A 20,648-nucleotide genomic window follows, 5' to 3' on the forward strand; every position below is an offset into this window, starting at 1 on the left:
TTATGAAATATTTCGTGAATAATATACCGTAGATTTTTTTTTTGTACTGATGTTTCTTAAACTCGAAACAGTTTGACACACATGGCTAAGGTCTAGAAAGTTTTAAATCTGTATTCAAGGAGAAGGTATAATCATACTCACTTCATGATTATTACTACCTCACCGCCAGTAACACTGCTACTAATACCGTCACGTCCATAGCTCTAAATATTATGTTAATTTATATTCAGTAAGTAGCCTATATAGAATAGAGATCAGTTTTACGTTTAGACCTGCACAAATTATGCCTTTCACCACCGAGATTCGTCTTCACGAAATATTGTGAACATTGTTCTGAAGCACTGGAAAGAGACTGCCGACATCCTATTAAAAATGAAAAAAAATATAATTCACTAATATAAATTACCATTTAATTCCCACATTCTAGCTACAGAATTATATTTCCTCGTGTAAATAAGCAGCTGTAGTTTAAATCCATGACTGCAGCTGCTGCTTCTACCACTGCTACTACTACTACCACCATCATCATCACAACCAACACGAATAATAATTCAATTCAGTTCGTTTTTATTTACTTGCAAACTTAACAGCAGAGTGGCCAATTACAAAGTTAGCACGAGTACACAAAAATACACAAAAATAATTAAAGAGCAAAATACAAAATTTGACCGTCATATAATAGCAACAAATTTATAACAATTCCAAAAGAAATTTAAGTTAGCTTTAACAGGCGAGAAAAATAAAATAAGTACATTTCCAATAGTTATGCAATTTTGACGAGAAAGAACAATACATGTACACACACATAGAAGTTAATAATAATAATAATAATAATAACAATAACAATAATAATAATGTGACATTTTCTCACTAAAATTATAAGACATGGCAAATATTCATGAGAAGTTACGTTGCGAACAAAATATTGTTGTCACCTCACTTATCACCGTGAAGCAGTACAGTGTAATTTGGATAATTTTGGGGCGTAAGTCATGTTAATTTATAAACATAAGCTTATAGAAGATTCCATAGTGTATTCGTCCAGTTAGGCCTTGAGTATTAAGATAAGCATGCCTCCTTACATTTATTTATTAATTCACTGTTTGATTAGTTAATTGATTCGATTGAAAAAGACGATAACGAAAGGGTTTTTGCTTGGGAGGGAGTAAGAAAATCAGCTGTGTTTCTATTACTTCTAACTGCAGCAGAATCATAAATTCCATTTCACCTTTTGAAAGCAATTTTGCATAAAACGACATAAAGCATTACTTCATTGATTTCTGAAATTGTGTCAGAGAAATATAAATACGATACAGAGGATGTTGAGGAACTGCTCTGCTCAGCGCTGCTATGAGCCGTTCTTATCCTTAGCATGCTGTGTGCTGCACGCGCACTTACGTGAGAAGGGTAGCATTGTGGAGCTTAAGTCACCGCCCAGTCTAGCAAGGAGGTCACAGGTAGGAGAGCCAGGTTCATTGTCGTGAGTGCGGCTTTATACTTCAAACGTGTATTATGCTAAACAGGAACAGTAATTAACCTGCCGACGCGACGCCGTTAAACATTACATCACGGGCCTGGTTTGTCAGTGCATATATCCTCACTTTATAGAGTGTTTAACCTGCATTTGGAAGACATTTGGATCGAAAACCTAAATTGTATTGACTAAACAGTTTTTCCTGGTCATTCGAAGATACTCCAGATGGATAGCATCCATCCATCCATCCATCCATCCATCCATCCATCCATCCATCCATCCATCCATCCATCCATCCATCCATCCATCCATCCATCCATCCATCCATCCATCCATCCATCCATCCATCCATCCATCCATCCATCCATCCATCCATCCATCCATCCATCCATCCATCCATCCATCCATCCATCCATCCATCCATCCATCCATCCATCCATCCATCCATCCATCCATCCATCCATCCATCCATCCATCCATCCATCCATCCATCCATCCATCCATCCATCCATCCATCCATCCATCCATCCATCCATCCATCCATCCATCCATCCATCCATCCATCCATCCATCCATCCATCCATCCATCCATCCATCCATCCATCCATCCATCCATCCATCCATCCATCCATCCATCCATCCATCCATCCATCCATCCATCCATCCATCCATCCATCCATCCATCCATCCATCCATCCATCCATCCATCCATCCATCCATCCATCCATCCATCCATCCATCCATCCATCCATCCATCCATCCATCCATCCATCCATCCATCCATCCATCCATCCATCCATCCATCCATCCATCCATCCATCCATCCATCCATCCATCCATCCATCCATCCATCCATCCATCCATCCATCCATCCATCCATCCATCCATCCATCCATCCATCCATCCATCCATCCATCCATCCATCCATCCATCCATCCATCCATCCATCCATCCATCCATCCATCCATCCATCCATCCATCCATCCATCCATCCATCCATCCATCCATCCATCCATCCATCCATCCATCCATCCATCCATCCATCCATCCATCCATCCATCCATCCATCCATCCATCCATCCATCCATCCATCCATCCATCCATCCATCCATCCATCCATCCATCCATCCATCCATCCATCCATCCATCCATCCATCCATCCATCCATCCATCCATCCATCCATCCATCCATCCATCCATCCATCCATCCATCCATCCATCCATCCATCCATCCATCCATCCATCCATCCATCCATCCATCCATCCATCCATCCATCCATCCATCCATCCATCCATCCATCCATCCATCCATCCATCCATCCATCCATCCATCCATCCATCCATCCATCCATCCATCCATCCATCCATCCATCCATCCATCCATCCATCCATCCATCCATCCATCCATCCATCCATCCATCCATCCATCCATCCATCCATCCATCCATCCATCCATCCATCCATCCATCCATCCATCCATCCATCCATCCATCCATCCATCCATCCATCCATCCATCCATCCATCCATCCATCCATCCATCCATCCATCCATCCATCCATCTGCACAAACACATACTTGGAAAGATTGAAGAGGGACGAATTATACTCAACAAGCAGATCTAATACTACTGTATACATCAACGGTACGTAAAATTCAATAAACAATAAAATGTATCTTATTTTATGTTAATCACCTCCATTTTCATGTTGTGCTGTAAGAATTATTGTCATTGTTAATTATATACTGTTAAATAAATAAAAAATCTATAAAAAAATATATCTATCTGTCTGTCTATCTATTTATCTACCTATCTATCTATCTATCTATATATCTCTCTATCTATCTATCTGTCTGTATGTCTGTATGTCTGTATGTCTGTCTATCTGTCCGTCCGTCCAACTACCCATCCGCTCGTCCTATTGTTCCCTCTTGGAGCATAGGCATCAGTGAAACGCTTCGTTTCACCTCAGTTTCTTAATCTTACGCAGTCGGTAGGACTCCTGGACTGGGGCTCAGGCTGTCCCGAGGCCCCTATCTACTCGTACACAGGACAACGCAAACACAGAATAAACGCAGACAAACATCCATGTTTTGAGTAGGATTCGAACTTACTATCCCAGCGTTCGAGGGAGCAAAGATATTTCATGCCTTACACCGCGCGGCCACTGTGATCGGCGAAACTGCATATACTTCTTCCCAATTTTAAACCCAGCAATATTTATTTTAATGGCCATCACGTTCATGGGCTACATGACGGAAGTTGTAAATCTAAAACTGCAGAAACAAGCGTGAAAAAGCAAGCCTTTTTGAGATATCTACTTCGTTTGTAAGTAACTAACTTCATGAAGAAAATCCATTCCATAAAAGCTAATTGTCGATGTGCTAATGAAGAAATTCTCAGCCATTTATAGAACCAGAAATTTTGTTACCACTTTCAACCCGCTACTGATCCATCCTTGGTACTGGTGACGTATATTTGATGTACATTTTCTAGCTTCTAGCTCCGTAATGAGTTCTCACGGCTATTAGTCGTTACCAGAGCGTGATCCATGAAATTTTGATGGGCCGATGGCCGTCGATGGTTCCTTTGAATCTTACAGGTACTGACAATATGGTGCAGTGTGCTTAAACGAAACAATTTTTATTGTCCTTTCTGAAATTGTAAAATTGAAAGTGCATAACACTCTAATTTTATCTGTTTTATGAAACTCTGAATAAATATTATGATTTCGTCTGAGAAAGTTATTTAATTGTAAGAGTAACAGGAAGTACACACTGCTCTAGAGTAAATAACACAACGGAAAGCTTAATAACTTATATTAATGTAATCTTATTATGGCGATGAAATAAAGATGTGCTTGATGGACGCAAATTTTAGTGCGCATGGATGATATGTAAAATGTCTATGCAATTTTATGTGTGGTAGTTCTACTTTCAAAACTGAAGATTGGAATGACTGGGGCACATCATCAGAATGGAAGGTTCCGGTATATGAAAAATGGTACTCAACACTAAACCGGAAGTCAGGCGTGGAGTTGGAAGACCCAAGTTGAGATGGTAGGGTGACGTCGAGGCTGCCATGAAAAGTCTAGATGTAAGGAAAATGGAGACCAAAAGTTCAAGGCAGGAAAGTGTGGACGGCAAATCTAGTGGATGCTAAGACTAACCAAACTGAACCGTAAAGCCAGAAGATGAAGAATAATTTCTACTTTCATTAAAAGAAGGAAATTTCTTGACTAGCTTATTGTCAATGATTCCATAAATGCCCTCTATCATTCAGTCAGTTTCAGATGTCCTTCTTAAAGGAAAAGGAAGGCCATACTTGCTCGTCTGGCTCTCTGTGACCTAATGTCAGGACCTAACTTTGAACAGAACCACCACTCCCTCCCTGCCTCTCTCTCTACCTATATATAAAGTCCCTGCACTTAACTAATTAAGCACTATAGCATGGAGACGTATGAGGGAGTGGATGTATAGATCTACATTTTCTTGACCTCGGCACCAGTTGGAGACTAGTGGTCAGCTTCACGCTCCGGCCGCTTTACCTCCGGGAACGAGATCCTAGTACCCGTTGTATAGGAGGTTGTATGGGTCCGAGAGCCGGTCTGGACGATTGGAGAAGTGAAAAATTTGATCCTGCCGGGACTCGAACTCCAACCCTTCTGTCGTCCAGCCCATAGCCAGTCGCTATACCGGCTACGCCATCCCGGCTCCTACCGCTAAGATGACGCAGGACAAATTCGTAATATCACGTATAAGGAAAGCTTATGGATGGTCTGGGAATGTAGACTGAAGTTCAGATTGTTGGAAACAGCTACATTTTAAAATTATATTCGTGATCAAATTAACTTTGGGAAATATGTGCTACTGCCCACTGCAGCATATTGTGTCTCTTCATGGCCAAACCAGAAAACGAAAGATTAAATACCACAAAACTGTGATTGTACCCGTTGTTACTGCGGCACGATACAGAGCTTCAGAATCTGTATGGCGATTAAATCGAGAAAGAGATGGGCTGAAGACTTAGCACGCCGAAGAAATAAGAAATGCATATATAATTTTAGTCGCAAGTATACAGATGAAGAAAGCAGTCTTCTGGGATTTGGGTCTGCTTTTACTGATTCTCACGGTCTCTTCGCTTGCAGATTTCTTATATTTTTTCTTCTACCCTGAAGATGGAGGCGATACGTTCCTCCGAAACGTCGGTTAACACCATATATACATGGTGCCAAATCCCAGAAGACTGCTTTCTTCATAGTCACCGCCGTGAAAGCCTCAAATCTTACAAAATATACAGATAATTTCGAAAACCTNATATTCTGTCAGATGTATGAATTCTCGTTCCATATAAATAAAATAGACAAAGAAAACTTATTTAGGGATGATCAATATCATCCGTTTTCATGTTTCATCTCCGGCCCCACTGAGCTGTTTGGAAAATATCTGAAGGTGATAATACACAACAGAAATTTTCTGACGCATTCAATTTTAGTTTATATTTGTCTAATATAATCCTCGAATTCTAGTGTATGAAATTATAACTCACGCTAAGAATTACAGCTTCTTCTGAAGCAACTAATTACTCTATAAATTAAATATGACACAAAAGGACTATTTTATAATTTTAAGCAGTGATATCTGCAGAATCATATTTTTTGGTCTTGGTTTGTTTATGTGTAGACTGGATCAAATAATATGAGTGCCTTAAGGCGGGTTTACACTGGGGCAACTTAAAGCAACCTAGTTGCCCTCCTCGGGTGATTATGTTTGCCGTCCAATTTATCAAGCAGCATGTGGCCAGGAGCAAACGTTGGCGCATGCGATCAACCCCATTTACACCCAGAGCGACTGGTTGCTTCAAATTTTAAGTCAGCTTGTATAGAGATGTCACTGCAGACAGTTGCTGTTGCGGCTTATCTCATTTGTAGCAGGAGAAGAAAACATCAGAGATCCGCTCTTCTTCTTGCTATACCTGTGGAAGGTCATTCTGAGGTTTTTAACATTTTCTTTCGCTTTCTTCACCGAACATTCAAACTTCGTGGCTAATTCCCCCCATAGCTTCAACTTCTTCCGACTGTCTTTATAATTTGGATCCCGCAAATCCCACAGAATGCTCCTTTCGCGGTATTATTTGATAAGGCACTTGGCTTTATCTGTGTCCCAACTCATCACGCCGCATGCGAGTAGGCAACTGAACCCACTAGCAATGGATAACCTTGCGGCCTGGAGCAACTAGAGGACGCTGGACGCAAGCTACATGCGATTGCACTACCCACTACCTGCAAGTGAGAAACTTGCAGCATGCGATCGCGCCACGTGCGGCGCGGTACCCAATGGTTGCCTCAGTGTAAAACTGCCTTTAGACTCGCGAAGTGACTTAATTTAATCAGAACCTAATTCAAAACACTAATTTACTGACATCATGACAGACCACTGTTATTTAAATGGGCAGCAATACGAATTGAGGTTAGTTTATGAGCTCACTTGCAGCAGGTGTCAAAAATATCTTAATGAAGGGGCTTTGCATATATTATTCTATTAAATGTACATTGTGGAACTCGGGTGTCGCCACATTGGGGCTCATTTGTTGAGCCCCAGTGACTGTCATAATGTTTCAGTCAGCATGTAATGCAATTTATTTACGATGCAGAGTTCCTGGTGGGATGAAGGGAGACCCATAATAGATTGTGGCTGGTCGTGGAGCTAGGTGGTAGCCACCTCTACTGTTTGATTCTGTTTTAATGATATCCCCGTTTGTATCTTAGCAATGCATGTATTTCAAATAGTGAGAAAATACCCGTACTTACTGGTGTCGGTTGTAAAGTAAGCACTATTATCAGACATATAGATCACTAAACAGGTAAAAATAGAACCATACTTCCAAGTCTTGGAATTCAAACAGCTCTTATCATAATAATATCTAAATTTTGTGACTATGGTATATTAATGTAATTATTTATCGTTTTGTACATTACTCGTCGTCCTTGTTTGATTTAAAATACAAATTTCGGGAAGGAGATAACGACTAGCTCCATCGATTGGATCCAACTGAATAGGTTCTTACCAGAAGACGGGGACAGAATCCAGTCAACGATATATAGTGATTTAAATAAAAACAGGACGATGGATAATGCAAAAAAAAAAACACACACAATAATTGTAACTTATCATAATTGAATCTCACGTCATGTATATATTCCAAAAACTATAAGATTGTCCAAACCAGTCGAGAAGTTTTGTACGTGCTGTAATAATTTCAGTAATTCTAAGTAATCCAAGAAATAAGATTTTCATACACATTTGAACAAATGTCTGACATCGAATATTTCTTATAACTCTCTCCTGTTTATTGGAGAAACACTGTGCTCCAAAAATATAGCTGAGGGTTAGGAGCTTATTGTTTTAGACGATCTAAGATTTATACTGATATCACGATGTCAATTGCAACGTCATTGTTGCAGAAAGGTAAGTTATCAGAAAGCAACATTTTTCTTCTTTCTCTCTTCACGAGAGAGAAACTTTGGAGTAATATCGACCTTAACAACTCATTTCGAGAGTCTTCATAGAAATCACCTGATTCTTCGTGCTGTAGCGTTTCTATTCCATGCTGCCTGCAGCTGGATCCATTTCATGCTTAGGAGAGAAAGTTTCTGTTAAGTTGCCTAACTCGCAGTATCGTCTGAAGTTCAGGACCGTGTACACCTAACAGACACTTGTAATCAGACGTGAGACTGACTGTGGTTAATCTGAAAGCGCACAAAAAGAAGTGCCGTGGCTGATTTAAGATTTTGATGAAGAGAGAGCGAAATTGAGAGAACTGCTGGCAGAGTTGTCGGTTCCACGCCGAAACTCAATCCGTGTACATTCCGCTGGTGACTCTTTCAATACAGCGTAGCAAAGAAGCTGCCTTATGCATAACGAGAGGAGTGTCCGACTTTACCGCCTGAGTATCTGCAAGACAGAAGACATTGTAACATGGATGAGCGTCATATATATACGGGGAATTTTTATTCGATTCCTTTTAGCGGCTCTCTTCTAGAATTTTGACCTTAGGGTTAAAGGATGCGTCATGTTTACTAGTGGTGTGTTTTTCAGATGTTTGAGTAATATATTTGAGGCCTGCAGGTTACATTCGTCTCTTGACACTTGTATACTTTCATCGCTGTGGTGTTGGTGTTCTAAAGTTTACTGCATTTGAGGTAGGATTATTATTTGGATAGATTTCTCCTAACCAATATTTCCGTCTGTGTTGTCTTATTCTTTTCTTCTTAACGAAGAACTTCTACATAATAGGCCTAACTAGTGTTTTAAATGTGTATTCTTAACATATTTTTTGTCTCATTTCTCTTATTAAGAGGAGACAGAAACAACAGGAATTTTTTTCTGTGAACCACATGAAATCCAAAAATTAAACCCATTTTGCAAAACGGTTCACTAATTTTTTCTAACGTTAAAGGAAACTAATCTCATAATTTTCACTGCCTTACACAGGATTAGAACGCTGAAGAGAGAACTTCAATCATCCAAATTTTCTGTAACGGACTGAAATAGAAATTATCAATGGACAGCCGATACCACTAACATGAAGATATTTAAATGTTTAAAGTCTGGATTGATTTTATTAACTTCTCTCACAGTCATCTTAATAATATAAATATACAAAAAAACTTCTTCCAAACTACTATTTCTGCAGTGTTTCATGCTATGATATTGCCATCACAGGAAACTCGGATTTCTGGCTCAGGGCTACAGTGGTATAGTACTTCTTTTGGCTTGTTTTGGACTTCATCCATCGTCTGGTCTGTAAAAGACAAAATACCACGACGTTTCAGAGACTGAATCTGTCTCCGTCTTCAGGTGGGTGGGGAAGGATAAACCTACTCAGTTGGGCCCGTTAGAAAGAGCTAGTCTCAATCACTGGCCGCCTGTCACTTCTCACACACTCGAACCCACCCCCTTTGTCTGAAACTTTTCTTCTGCGCATTCAAGGTTACTCTTGGCCTTGTTCGAAGTTACGTGACACTTGCTATATACACGTAGTTCAAGTGCTGTGTCTGAGATGCACGTTTGCAGTTGTTAATACAGTCATTAATTTTATTCGTATCTTTTTCATCGTCAAGTGGAAGATAGCTTGTGAATTATGACAATTTGTGGCGAGAGTGAGCTACGGATTTTGGCCATAAAGTTGCGCAGTTCTTTCTACTCCTTCGCTTAAAATTTCGCACGCTGAATTGATACATAATGAATTTAGTAATTCGCACTGATAAAGCAGCAACAGCAGTGTACAGTGCTCAAATTTATGCTAGTCTGGAAATGAGTAAATGTCTGTTGTATACCCTCTACCAAAAACAATTCTTTTAATCTGCTCTGCCTAGAAATTACATGCAATTCAGTTATTCTATGGACGAAAGTAAATAAATTAAAAGAATGAACATTCGTTCAACCCAAAGTATTAATATTTCTGAATATAGGCCTATATTCGCCCTTAGTTCTTACGTGCGCGTGTGTGTGTTTGCGTGCGTGCGTGCAGTTACGCGATCTGAGTGCTGACGGAATGTTTGGTCGAGTCCGTGGCCGACTGACCTTCCCTCTGTCGGTAGATCCGTTACTTCTATAGACTCACGTGATTAAGTTGATTCTCATTTCTCATTGTAATGGATGATACCACTTGACATTCCGTACCGACTTCTTAGTATATGAACATTGTCGGAGATTTAAACCATAGGATAGGACATTCGACACTGTGTTGTTTGAAACAGAAAATACAGGTACAAGATCCTGCGAGGTAGAGTGATGGGAATTAAGTAAGCGGACTCTACTCGCAGGTGTTCGTTCATACTTCCATAATTGGGACAAGCGTAATACTCTGTAACGTAACTGAATGGCCGTGCCGTAGCTCAACCGGTCACATGCTTCTAACCGTCCAGGCCCGGGTTCAGTACCAGAGCACTTCACATAGGATTCTTGGTGAACAGAGAAGCAGTATGGCAGATCTCTGTCAGAGTACTTTGGGGTTCCCCTTTTGTCAGTTCATCTGTGCTCATACTCGTCTATCACAAGAGGACAGTACAATAAGTCCATTTGAGGCTTCACTGCCGAAGGACTCATTTTAATATTATCCTTACAACCTGAAAGAAGAAAGGGAATTCGATGAGCCGATTTATTGCCGACAGCAATTAGAGATTCTTTGCTCTGTTATTTCTAGCTCGAATGCCGTCTTTACTACATAATTCATTACTTAAATCTTTACGAGATATATTTATAGACTGCAAGGAAATATTCTATTATTAACAGATGAGGCAATTTTAAAGGAACTATTTTGTATTAGAAAGAAGACAGCAAATATAAATGTGTTTTGTAGCCATTCGTTTTGTCCATTGCATTTCAAATATCAGTTTATTCCTTGTAGATTTTCAAATGAGTAAGTTATGTAGCAGGTAGTGATAGGTTTCTTTATGAATTCTGAATTGGAAATGAGACCTAAATAGCAAGAAGCGAAACGAAGCTGAGGAAAGCTACAAAAATCCTCAGGATTACTGCTCTCCTGTTATGAATCAGGAGACCGAGATATTTATGATAGAGATGAACATGGAAAAGCGTATCCATAAGACTACAAAGAAACAGTGACATTATTTAGTTAAGGGAAACAGTTTTTAGATATTATTTTTATTGTAATATAATTGAAAGGACAGTAAAAAATGATATTAATTATTAATGATATTATGATAATGATATTATTATTAATGATACTGATATTAATGCGGATAGTGCTATTTAGTTTCATGCAGATATAATGCAATAAACCGATTAATTTGTGAAGTACTTAATTCAACTTGATTGTGCAGGTCCTTTCTTCAGTAGTTATTAGTTGGCTTACTCGTTGAACTATTCGACTTTTATAGAACCTAAACATTTATTATAAAACCCGTTGTAGCCAATTAAATATATGCCCTATATAATAAATTATAAATTATTCGAGAGAGAAAGTAACAGAATTTATGACATGAGCAATACTGTCACATCTTAGGGTTGTGACTATTAGACGGGTTACAGATTGAATGAATTGGATTTATTGACCAGTTACACACAGCACTCGGAACTATACGTAATTACAGCACTACCGCTGATTTCTGAACTTTACAATTCACTGCTGCAAACACTGGTGTCCTCAGTCTGTTACATTCCCCACTATCAGTTTCCTGGCAATGGATTTCAACACAGGGACTATAACAGTCTCACTTAATTATACACTCCAAATATCACTGTACTACAGCACGTGTAAAATCTTCCAGTCCCTGCCGGACTTTTAGCTCTCAAGGGAACTCCCTCGACTGCCAACTGCCAACTGCCAAATCCAGAACTCGCAGTCGATTTCTCTGCTGTAATTTCCATCTCTTCTCAGTTACTCGTATGTTCGCAGAGCACAACTTCTGACTGTCAATTCTCAGCTTACTCACAATATAACTATTTTACATGGACCGAAGAGGAAACACCGTTTCCAACAATAACCCCTATTGTTGTTTACCGATCCGTTGTTTAGAAACGGGTTCCTCTGTTGTTGGGTGTGTGTGTTCATTTCCGCGGGAAGCTGTTTACCGAGCCGTTGCCTAGTAGTGAACTATTCCAGCTTTCAGGTATCATGTCACAATATTATAACAACCGTTTCCTGGTCAAAACTTTTGTCTAGTGGTCAGGGCACTATCCCAGTGCTCGAATATATCTCAAACTCGATCCTAATTTTCGCTACCGATACAAAAGCAGAACTTAACGGATGTATTAATACAAAGGCGACGAATCGCCAGAAGACGGGGACTGAACCAAGCATAGAATCGACATTTAATATCAAACCCCTATGTCAATGGGCAGTACCTAAAAGTTATATAGCGACTGTCGCATGCCTTTAGAGTGTTACTAAGTTGTGAATACTGTGATAATTAGCACATCTTGTGTAACTTCTTAATTTTGTTTTAACGCATAAATTTCCATATATATTTATATAAAACTTATATTTTCCCTGTGGAAGTGCTGTTATATTGATTCCTATAGCAGGAGAGAGACTCATCTTCTGGAAGTCTTCATTCTTCAGGGCACTTTTAAATTGTTTCGTGTTCCAGAGAACGCCCTGCGCCAGAACTTCGTAAAAATCAATATTGTATGTGTGTGTTTTTTTTAATTGCTAGTGGGGTGGGACTAATTCCCTTATAATACGGTCACTTCTGGGCTATTGTACCAGCCCCAGATGATAGATGAGGGTGATTGTGGAGCAATTGGCGGAAAGAAGATTGGCAGGGGAAACCGAAGTACTCGGAGAAAAATTACCCCAGTGCCACTTTGTCCACCACAAATACCACTTTATCAGACACGGGATCGAACCCGGGCCGCCGCGGTGGGAAGCCAGCAACTAACCGCTTGAGCTATGGCGCGGCCTTGTATTTGTGGTTACTCTCTGTGAAACGCAGAAACAAATTTCCTTTATTTTCTTGTTTCAGCTGGCGTTGGCTGAGGAAGTGGAAGTGGTTGAAGCCGTGCCAGGGACGGTGCAGGGTGTGGGTCCCTCCCAGGAGGCGGCTGAGACAGGGGATTCCCAGTTAGCCCAGGACAGGGGTGACGAATCTGACATCTCAGGCTCGGACCAAATAGCTCTCGAGTCCGGCGACCAAGAACTTGGGGGGACGCAACCCAACCACGGGTATGCTCCTCCACAGAGGGGACATCCATTGTCTCATCCAGTGAGAGGCACATCTGGCCTCAGTCTTCCACCCCCTCACTCCATTGGGAATTCATTTGGAGGACCTCACCATGGAAAGCAACCAGTATTCGAACAGAATCTAGCCTATCATGGTCCTCCACCGCCTCCACCCCAGAAGAAACCCCAGCCAGAAGCCATGGATAAAATTTATGGAGATGGCGGGGGCGGTGGAGGCGATGCGTGGCCAGTCCCTATGCCCGATATGCCAAAGATCGTATCTCTGGATGTCAAATGCGAGAAAAATTTGATGAAAGTGTACATAGGATTTGACAAACCCTTCTACGGAATAGTGTTCAGTAAGGGGCATTATAGCAATGTAAACTGCGTTCATCTTCCTGCGGGACTTGGACGCACTTCAGCGAATTTCGATATCAGTATACACGCGTGCGGAACAGCTGGGAACACAGAGAACGGTCTGTATGGATACGGAGCAGATTCGGGCTCAGGGACTTACTTCGAGAACATCATCGTGGTGCAGTATGACCCTCAGGTGCAGGAGGTATGGGATCAGGCGCGCAAATTGCGTTGCACTTGGCACGACCAGTACGAGAAGTCGGTGACCTTTCGACCTTTCCCTGTCGATATGTTGGACGTCGTGAGGGCCGATTTCGCAGGGGATAACGTGGGCTGTTGGATGCAGATCCAGGTCGGGAAAGGTCCTTGGGCCTCAGAGGTGTCTGGACTTGTCAAAATCGGTCAGACTATGACAATGGTCCTTGCTATTAAAGACGACGACTCTAAGTTCGATATGCTTGTTCGTAACTGCATGGCGCATGACGGCAAACGCGCCCCCATCCAGCTGGTGGATCAGAAGGGCTGCGTCACGAGACCAAAACTTATGTCGCGGTTCACGAAGATCAAAAATTTTGGTGCCAGTGCCTCCGTGTTATCCTATGCACATTTCCAGGCTTTCAAGTTCCCTGATTCTATGGAAGTCCACTTTCAGTGCACGATTCAGATTTGCCGGTACCAATGCCCTGATCAGTGTTCTGACCCGGCGTCTCTCCTGCATGGTGGCCCAATTTCCGACACCGGTTATGGACCGCCTCCTCCACCACCACTGCCTTTGGAGGCATATCTTCAGGCGGCTGCCGGCAGACCCAGGGACGAGCGCAGGGTCAGGAGGCAGCGCCGTGAAACATCTTCCGACCCCGAGAAAGAGGTCGGCGTGAACAGGGTCATTCGAGTCGTGTCCACCGGTGACCTCACCTTCTCTCTAGATGACAATGCCAATAGCAGCGCTCCTACTATGGTATTCCCAGGAAGAAGTGAAGATCCCGCAGTGACGGGGCTGATATGCATGACCACTCCGGGATTTGCGGCCACACTGGTAGTCCTTCTTGCTATCCTCATTATATCCTGCCTGATGTCGGCCTTCCTGTGCGTCCGACTGCGTCCGTTCACTGCTTCCGGTAAAAACCTAGCTGTCTCTTTCACTAATCCTTCCCTCAACAAGAATAAAACTTCTAAGAGTTGCTTCTATTCGTAATACGAGGTGTTCTGGTCTAATGGTTTACTTGTTGCAGAGTATTCGAAGAACGAAGAAGAATCTCTTCATTCGAGTTCGTAAAGCCATCAATGCCCGAACACAAATTTAATGAAGACTGCAGTCTTGTACAAAGTTGGGCGGTACTCGGGTTGTTTTGCCTGAGATCTGAACGTTGGATATAACATACAAACAGACATGTATATTTAAATAGTATCAAAATATGATTGCAAGAATATCGCCATGCTGTTATATAATGTTTAATTCTTATCGTCGAAATTTTCTCTGTTACCAAACGGTATATTTTTCTTGAAAGAGAAACGTAATTATATTAAAGGAAATTCATACATAAGTAAAGCTGATTAATTTACTTTGTTGTACGGTCAACAAATATGTATGAGAACATTGAATAAGATCATGGCCAAACACAATCAGAAACAGGCTAGGAAGTTCCTGTAAATCTTACGGGTGTGCACAAAGGAACTCGACGTTTTGAAATATTCTGTACGGTTAAAGACCTGAGACTTCAATTTCGGAAGTAGGCTCTGTAGATAGGTTCTACTTGCATATTGCAATAGGCGGCAACTTTCATGCTGGCGTTTCAACCAGTCGTTACCGAAACGGGCCAATCAGCTCCTCAGAGTCTTCTTACTAGAATATTCTCTGAGTATGATTCACTTGCAATCCTTGCATCTGTCGGTGTTTCTTTTCAATTGCTCAATAATCTTATCTGATTAGTATGTTTACTCATCATATGTTCGTTTTTCTAACCGTGTTTCTAAGACTCATTTCATCCACAGTAGGCGTAGCAACTGGAGAAGGGTTAATTCGGGATACTGTGGCGCCAATGGTCTTATCTTTATGGTATTTGCGTTTGTCATCATCCCTATCAGCTTTTTGGTCATCGTTTTCTTTGCCACTAGCATTGTCATCACTATCTTCATTATCATCGCCTATATCACGACCTCATCATTATATTTATTTATTTATTTATTATTCGATTCAAGTCGATAAGTCAATTTAATCACAATTTTGTACTTTGAAAACCCGCTCAACAACTCTCTTCAGGGATAGTTCACCTTGGTGTATTGGTTAAAATAATCGATCTATTTCGAAGATCGGTTCAGTATGTGGGTTCGATAAAATTACATTCATGTATGTCATGTTATTTTTCAATTAATATGTACACATTAGTTTAGTGGTTCCGTAAATATCTATGCGGGAACGAAAAGTTTGTAAATAGATTTATCGGTGGGTTGCTCCCTTCGCAGCCCCGATCAGATGATAGTTGAGCCCAATATATGTGAAACAGCTGCTGCTGACTATGGATTGTTAACTAAACTGGAAAATAATAGTAAAAGTCAAATAAATTTCTAGAAGAAACGTCCCAAAAGTATGAACCTTTGGCTGCTGATTTTGTTAAGGAAAAACACCGACTTATAAGTATTTAATGTGATTAAAAACATGTACATTTTTTATGTCCAGCATTTGCAAGATATCTAGCAACAAGGTCGTTAATTTTGGGGCGAAATTCTTGTATTCTTTGTGTTGTCATTTGAAAGAATATGTAAGAGTCTACATTAGCCTGAGAAGTAAAGAGGAAGTTTGTAGGAAAGCTCTCCACTTCATGTACCTCTTGGTATTTTAATTCATAAGAGAATGTTCAGTACATATATTATCCTCATTTAGAATATCGGTAGACAATCAGATGAAACCTGTCATATTTTCTTTTACAATTTGTACAGACTTCGATGTAACATCGGATTCTTAGTTGTTTTTACAATCTTACATAGACTCTCTTGACAACCAGTAGACATAACTTCAACAAATCGTACACATAACGACTTATTTTAATTTATATTTCAGTTTGTGAAATGGCTCATTTTGCGAGAAAAAGGTGTGAGAGGTGTTCACTCAAGAATAAAGAGTTTTCGCGGAATAACTCTGAGCGTGTGACCACACCACAGCAGTTACTGAATATCACATAGCACTGATCTTCCTCTAACCTCTCTGTATCTAGAGTTATTCTCGGTATGAAGTTGGTCATGGTGGGCGGAAAACTTCATTCACGTCTTTGGGAAAATGAAGCCAGATTTTTACACAGTCATTGCAGTGGCAGGTCATTCTGCTTGCTTACGTGTTCTGTAAAGGAAATTGTGTTCTAGAGAAATCGTATTTTACTGTAAAAATAATTATGAATGAACCTTGTCCGAATATTTTTTTTTGTTCTCTATATTGGATGTAGGGCCATAGGGTTAGATCTAATTTGAATTATAAAATTTGATTCCTTAATCTCATCTTTAATATCAATATAATTAGTGCAAACTAATCAACGTGTTTAACATGAAACGTGGCGCTGGAATAGAAAGACAGAAATATCGAAATTTTAAGCTGTGCAACAAGAAGTTTTCTTCAAAATTTAAAGAAATAAAAATGAGAAAACAAGAATATCATATAAAAATTATAACAACAGTAAAATCAATATGACATCTATAGTATATATATTTTCACTGCAAAAACCGACTTTTATGGCGGGAGGTATATTTACAACAATAGAATTAATGTGGCATATAATATAAAATTTAATATCAGTTCAAATATACATTACATAAACCACTTAGCTGGAAAATGAAATTGCAATGAGAGAATAAACATAAAATTACAATAATTGGAAAGTGTCTTTAAATTTATGTTCTAAAAAGGAAAACTGTAAAAATATATCGCTTCTATTTCTTACTGCCGTGGGAGGGCCGCGCCATAGCTCAAGCGGTTAGTCGCTAGTTTCCCATCGTGGCGGCCCGGGTTCGATCTCGGATCTGGTCAAATGGGATTTGTGGTGGACAAAGTGGCGCTGGTTCAGGTTTTCTCCGAGTACTTCGGTTTCCTTTGCCAATCTTCATTCCACCAATTGCTCCACAATCACCCTCACCTATCATCTGGGGCTGGTACAATAGGCCAGAAGTGGCAGTAGTACAAAGGGACTTAGTCCCACCCCACTAGCAATAAAAAAAATACGGCCGTGGGACCTCCTAACGATAAGTTTAATAAGTACCGAATATATAACTTCCTGCTTTAAATTACTTATTGTCTTGTATTAAATCAGTGCATTTTGCATTAAAATATACCCATAAGATGCCCTAGCAAGCAGACAGAGACAGAGAGTTACACAACGAAACAATCTATGCAGGAAAGAAACTGATGATGCAAAAATATTATATTATATGATACTATATACATTTAATTTATTTTGGGGAAAAACCAGTTTAAGGCATGTAGGGGGACACTGTTTTGCCAAAACACTGTACCCATACGACTTTCCTAAACTTTCCCATGACGCTTAATATCAGTTGATCAATACTCGTATTTATATAAGATGAATGTATTCCGAGTGAATGTTGTTTTATTGAGGTAATTGTCAGTTTTATGTGAGATGGTGAATGAAGAATCAAAATTAATTTATGCAATGTATTTGTGTAGTATTTTCATTTATATGTGCATATATGAGAATGACTGGAGTGTAAATATCGCAAAACTAACAAATTGTACTTTGTGACTATATGGAAGCATTTGATGGAGAATAAAATAAAGTAATAAAAGATGAATATATATTGTTCATTTCTACCACACGTTTATTGGAGATTTAATATTATCCAGTTAGTGATTTTTCTTGATCTTCGTCTAATTAAATTGTTATTGTAGGCTGCAATAATGTCAAAAGAAAACTGCAGCATGTGTCAGTATTCATCAGAAACTTTCTTCTAGACCTTGTCCATGGAAACTCTTCTTGGGAAGTTAATAATCCCTCAAATGCTAGAGAAACTGTCCGCCTTTTGTGTACTTTAGAATTCCATTACAGTGAAATGTACTGTCTTCTTGGATGCGAGATAACGCAGTATTGCAGAAAGATACCGACATTTCAAAGGAAAGTACTGGTTCCGTCATAAGAGCGAGACTTGTAGCCTATTCTTCTATACTGGGATATTGAGTAACACGTTCCTGCGGAAAAGTGGTGCATATTTACCATGCTACACTCTGTCAAACCTCAGAAGACAATATCTTCAAATTTACAACTCTTAAGTGTCTGAAATTTTTCGTCATCGCCAAATTTTCCATTACAGTGTTCGCAAGGGTCGCCACTTGCCCTATTCTTAGCCAGAAGATTCCAGTCCACATATTCTCATAGCCTCCCTTCAGAATCCATTTTAATAGTATCATTTCATCCATGCGTATGTCTTCATGTTGTTCTCTTCACTTCGGGTTTCCCAACCAAAATTTTGTATGAATTTTTCTCATCTCTGTTTGTGCTGCATGTCCAGCCTATCTCGTCCTCCTTAATTTTAACGTCTTAGCAATAGCTGATGAGGAGTAAAATTTTTAAGGTACTCATTATGCAGTTTTATACAGAGTCCTGTTTTTATTTTCTAAAATTCAACTGTTTTCTCAAATATTAATTATTATGATAATTCAATTAAATTTAATTCAAATATTTGCTTATTTACTTGCTGAGCCCAACAGCCAGTGACCAATTACAGAGTAAATATGAACACAGACAGCAACAGAAATGAGACAACATAGGACAAAACACAGAGAAATAATAATAATAACAACAACAAGAAACGGGGGTATTTATTAGAGCGAAGTAGACATACTGTATCAGCCAATAATGTTGAGGATGGAACAATGAAAGGATGATGAGTGCCGGGGGCTTGGCCTATGTATATCAGGAGTTTGCCCACCCGAGTGCTGCTTTATCCACAGCAAATCTCGCCTGAAATAACCAGAGACTGAACCCAGACTCAGAGGAAGGAACTACTCACCTGAGGTACGTATCGACCAATGGATAGGTAAGTAGAAGCCTGCCGTGGGAATACAGATGCACACAAACAATCGCAGTCGTACAGACAGGATTCGCCATTAGCGGTGCAGGAGTTGACCGCTTTCAGCATGTCTTCCTGCTCTTCTGCATGTAACACGACTGACGCGGAGAACACACACAGGTTCCCCATGTCTGCGCACGCTGAAATCCCGAATGGTTATGATGACGATGTTAACATATTCCGATACGAAAGGACAATTGTATGATGTTTGTGATAAAGTATATGACACAATTAACTTTATTAGAACGTCTAATCAACTCGCCCATAGGTTCCGAGCTGAGAGCTACAGATGAGCGTGAACTTCCCTTCAGTTTAGGGGTGTATGCCTCGTAAAAGGGATGCATAGTAACGTAGAGATTTATCAGAGTTATGTAAGTTATGATCATGTCTTGTTTCTTATTTAGGAGCAACAGGTACTGAATTTGTGGTTAGTAATTATGTGTTATTTAATCATGTGTTAAAAAGGTAAAGTTGTCCCTCTGCCTAACTAATTAAGTACTATATCATGAAGGCGTATGGAGTAGTGGATGTATAGACCCACGCTTTCTTGACCTCGGCATTAGTTAGAAGTGAATGGTCAGCTTTATGCCCCGGTTGTTTTACCCCGGTGAAAGAGCCCCCGGCGGTACCCATTGAATAGGATGATGGGTTGACCGAGGTGCCGGTCTGGATAACATGGAGAAGTGAAAATTTTTACCATACTGGGACTTAAACTCCGACCCCTCGATCGTCTAGCCAGAAGTCAGTCTCTATACCGATTGCCTTATCCCGACTCACAAACTGAAATTCTTGGAATACAACGATAGCATATAAATGAACATAAAGGTAGTTATCATGGCAATTTTACCTACAGTGATTACAACTAATGTTCCTAATTAAAAGACTAATTGCAAAATCTATAGAATAATTATATTAATTTATATTGCACTAGTTTATGAGACATGAGCACTGGTAAACATTCGAGGATCCTGAATTTCTGGACTTTGTCCATCGTAAGGTTTTCCAAGGAGCACAGCGCTTCGAAAACTGAATCTGTTTCCGTCTCTTGGTAAAAGGGTAAG

General features: G+C 40.0%; 1 protein-coding gene across 2 annotated transcripts in view; it reads left to right on the plus strand.

The window, feature by feature from the left end:
• Nucleotides 1-17,256, plus strand: part of LOC111867749 — a 143,507-nt gene extending 126,251 nt beyond the window's left edge. For both annotated transcript variants that reach the window (XM_023857872.2, XM_023857873.1), the window contains exon 3: nt 12,965-17,256. In XM_023857872.2, the coding sequence (XP_023713640.1) occupies nt 12,965-14,713 (1,749 nt within the window). In that variant the 3' untranslated portion in view covers nt 14,714-17,256. The remainder of the gene's footprint in view (nt 1-12,964) is intronic.
• Nucleotides 17,257-20,648: the final 3,392 nt, after the last annotated feature.

The sequence above is a fragment of the Cryptotermes secundus genome, unplaced genomic scaffold, assembly GCF_002891405.2.
Source record: "Cryptotermes secundus unplaced genomic scaffold, Csec_1.0 scaffold116, whole genome shotgun sequence".
NCBI classification, from domain to species: Eukaryota; Metazoa; Arthropoda; class Insecta; order Blattodea; family Kalotermitidae; genus Cryptotermes; species Cryptotermes secundus.